Here is a 4112-nt window from a genome sequence, read left to right as displayed (position 1 = left end):
GAGTCACACACCAAATGCAAGGATCACACATGGTGATAGGGATTAATAGGTAATGAGTGAACTGTGACCACTTCACTGTGGCCACAGGAATGCAACAAACCCATGCCAGCGTGTACCACTTTGTAAAAATTTATATGCATTTCTATATATTGCTAGGTTTTAATTTCTAGCACTCTCACATGTAAAGCACTTTGAGCAACATTTTATGTATGACAGGTGCTATACAAATAATCATCAGCATTATTATTAGTAGCAGTAGTAGTATTAGAGTTAAAAGGGGCATTTTGAAAGGGACCTCTGAAAGACTTTTTAAAATCTGCAGATACCCTGGGTTCAGTGCATCACCTACTTCTCAGTGTAACACACTGGCATGGATCTGCTGCAATCATGTGGTCACTTCACTGTGGTCAGAGTTAACTCATTAACGATTAATCCCTATCACCATGTGTGATCCTTGCATTTGGTGTGTGACTCTGTGTCATCCTCCTTTAATATAACAGGTTCTGAGTCACCTGTGACACAGAAATCACTATTACACCTTCTGTCATGGAGTATTGTCCAGCCATGTGTGAAGCTAAGCAGCTAGGCTGCAGATCAAAGACAATGAAAAGCATGTGTGATCACTCTCATACTGTTACTTACTGCCTCCAACTGCTTCTTCTTCTGGACCAGAAGCTCCAGCATCAGATTGACATTTGCCAGGTCCAAGTTCTCCTGGTCAGGACTCAACACGTCCTGGAACACCTGCCACCTTGACCCATTCTGAGGGTCAGAGACACCGGTCAGTTAGAAGTAACAGACTTCTCTAGTAAGCAAACAGGTGTGTGAGTTTTACAGGATTCTCAGGTAGAAAGAAACAAAGCAGTTACAGGATGCATGTGTTGTACTTACAGGGTGATCCAATTGTAGTCTCTTCTCCTCCGACCTTTGTTTCTGTTTAAGGATCAGCTCATTTACTGGAAGATTGGGACATGGGGTGAAGTAAGTGGTGGGGGGGTGTAAATGAAAAAGGTGGAAACGCTTCGTAAGTATATGACCGAAACAAGACCAGTGTGTGACTTCAACAGTAAAGCAATGAGAGAGACACCTAAGTTGTGATATAAACATCAGAGACAACGCTATAACTACCAGTTTTGTTACCATAATGGGCGGCCATTTTACTTTCAGTGTACTTTCGTAGCATGACTGTAGCGTGATCAAATATTTATTGATAACACATAGAGTGTTCATGCTTTTGCTAACTATTTTTAGCTTCAATTAACTTCAAATGTATTTAAAATATACATCTCCCTTTTACTTTGTGACAAGCTACATAAATGCCAAATATTAAATCTAATGATGGAATTCTAAGACCATCATGTTGTATGCAACAGTTGCTATGCTAACTGTGTCTTGATATGTAAATCTGTGTGATCTGTGGCCCCTTCCATTTGCTTTCTGAGCATCTGTGAAAGCAGAAAAGACCTGAACAACGACTTTGACGTAAACACACTTCGACATTGTAACACAAAGTACCTACCAAGAAAGTTTGGGTAAAGCTGATCCACGTTGTCGACGATATAGTTACACTTTGGACACCTGTTGCTGTCCTCAAGACTCTGTCGGATGCACTTGAAACTGCAGGAGGGAGAAACAACTGAATGTTGTGGCCATAACTGAAACAGCACAAATATGAGGACAAAATAACACTGGTAGAGTATGAGTCACTAGCAATTAAGTCAAGTTGTTTGAGGTCGACTGATATTGTTTTTTTAGGGCCAATACCGCTACGGATTTATAGTAGTAGCTAAGACCGATAACCAATATTTGGAACCGATATGCGTTTACAATAAAAATGAAAATATTTCTGCCGAAATTTATAATTTGGAATATAACCAACTCCAATACAAAACTTTGTTTAAATGCTTTTAGCAAATGTTTAATCAAAACTGAGACTTTAAACATTATTTAAAGCAAGTTCCCAGCAAGTCTTTAAATAAATTTAAGTAAAAACTTTTTAAAAAAATAGCTCCCTGAAATTTTACAAAGTAAAAGTTCCTCTCATGCTGACAGCTTCTTTGCACTTTTTAATAAATTAATTTGATCAGCTATCACTAAAATAAAACAACGCCACAGATAATTGGCAAAATGCCAAATATCAGCCCTAATAATCAGCCAGGCTGATAAACTGTCGACCCTTACAAGTGTGCTGGAAGTGCTAAAATGCCAGTACAAAAGTTGTTACTTTGTGCATGTTCTTAATTTATCCATTTGTTGCATCATTTGTTCAAATCAGGGTTCACACACATTTCTAATGGACAAAAGTAACCACAATTACATCCTTGCAAAACCTGCATGCTGTTTTTTTAGACATGATTTTCACACTCTAAAAGTTGGCAGGAAATTAAGACATGTACAAGATGGCATATCAAAACGTTGATGCACACATAAGGTACATTACATCGACATGATCCAGAAAATTATTGTTTTGTTATGTTAGATTATGTTATTGATATCTCGTTTTTTTTTGCTTCATGTGTCAATGACCAGCTCTCATAGGAATGAACGAAGCCCTGCCTCCATGGATGTATCCAGACTTTCTTAGTGAAAACGAGAATGTTTAACCTAAAGACAAAGCAGTGAAAATACTCTAAATATAGAAAACTTTTAGACTGATTTGTTTGATTTGGGTGGGACCTTTTTTTTAGGTGGCTCAAATACAATTTGTTGCGGACCCCATCCAATGCAGTACATTGCTTAGCTTCTGCGTCAGACACCAGCCTGCTTCTCCAAACTGGGGGCAAGCAGACTGACATCTACTGTTTGCAATACACTGACTACACAGAAATGCCTCATACAACCCCACTTCAGAATAAACACCAAAAAAGAACTATCCCTTTAAAATCCTCTACTGTGAAACAACTATCCCTACAACTGAACACTTACCAAAAACTGTGTCCACACTTCGTCATGTGTGCCTCCTCGATCATCTCGAAGCAAATGGGGCTGGAAAAGAAGACAGAAAAGTCGTGTCAAGTGCATGCCAATGTAGCTTTCACACTGTACCAACACTACATACTGCAACCACCATGAGAAGAGGAAAACAATGTCCAGACTTAGAAGAGCAAACTAACCAGACAAAGTCGTTGCTTTTATCCTCGTAGGAATTTAAGAGGCCGTTGTAAAGCGGTGCTTGATGGAGGGATTTCTTCCTGCTGCCTGAGGACGCAGAGGGTCTGCTCAGGGAAGCCAACCCGTTCCGGGACGACGGCACGGCGGCCAAAGTTGGCACCGACAAGCCCCCGTCGCTGGCTGGTGCCAAGGTCCGGGAGGGCACAACATTTCCAGAATTGTTCCCATTACTTGTGACGGCGCTGCTCCCACCGCTCCCGTTAGTGTTCCCGGTGCCTCCCGTGCTGCTGTTGCTGCTGCTACTTGTGCTGGGCACTGAACTCGCCCCGCCAGCGCTTTGCTGTGGCCGGTTGCTTGACATAATGCAAGGACGACTAGGAACTCCACCAAAATCCGCTGCGTTGCTGTTCAAAGCATCCGGACACTGCTGCTATTTGGCTACTTTAGCAGGTCGGCTAGCTAGCTGCTTTGCTTATGTGCTAGCATCCTGGGAGAAAGCAACAGTGGCCAAACATCCAGCGGATTTAAACTTGTCCGTCGGTGTCTGCCTCACTTTTGTCACTGGCGGCGTATTAGAAAATGACTGTATTATAACGGACAAGAAGACACAAACATTGAAACGGGCGATAAAACAATCACAAACTGCGTTGTGCAGGAGATTAGCCGGCTAGCTACTGTTAGCTACGGAGAGAAATCTCTTTTAGTTTCCTCGATTACCCAGGCACCAGCGCGCCCCCTGCTTTCAATCACCGCCCCCTAGCGAGAAGGAGTGTAACTCCTAATAATACCACAAACTTTGAATTATGGGTATTTATGATGAAGGGTAGGTCATGCATTTTCTCTTATTAATTCACGGAGGCTGAAGGAAAAATATTTGGAGCTCAGGGAAGGGTAATGATTTAAAAAAAAAGTTTTAAAATGAAAAAAAAGTCACCCCCCATCCACCCCCTACTATGATAAATAAAGCACAGACGCTGAATTGATTTTTGAGTTAAGATCAT

At 41.3% G+C, this 4112-nt stretch overlaps 1 protein-coding gene across 1 annotated transcript; it reads right to left on the bottom strand.

The window, feature by feature from the left end:
* Positions 1-642: 642 nt before the first annotated feature.
* On the bottom strand, positions 643-3880 carry LOC121964873 (E3 ubiquitin-protein ligase COP1-like; the record flags this gene model as incomplete). The annotated part of the gene is made up of 5 exons (XM_042515054.1): positions 3114-3880; positions 2926-2985; positions 1520-1617; positions 892-956; positions 643-762 (listed from the first exon to the last, which is right to left on the bottom strand). Coding segments are annotated over exons 1-5 (702 nt in total), but the record flags the coding sequence as incomplete, so codon positions are not given.
* Positions 3881-4112: the final 232 nt, after the last annotated feature.

The sequence above is a fragment of the Plectropomus leopardus genome, unplaced genomic scaffold, assembly GCF_008729295.1.
Source record: "Plectropomus leopardus isolate mb unplaced genomic scaffold, YSFRI_Pleo_2.0 unplaced_scaffold17575, whole genome shotgun sequence".
NCBI classification, from domain to species: domain Eukaryota; kingdom Metazoa; phylum Chordata; class Actinopteri; order Perciformes; family Serranidae; genus Plectropomus; species Plectropomus leopardus.
The sequence above is the reverse complement of the archived record's forward strand: the minus strand, read 5'-3'. Positions and strand labels throughout refer to the sequence as shown.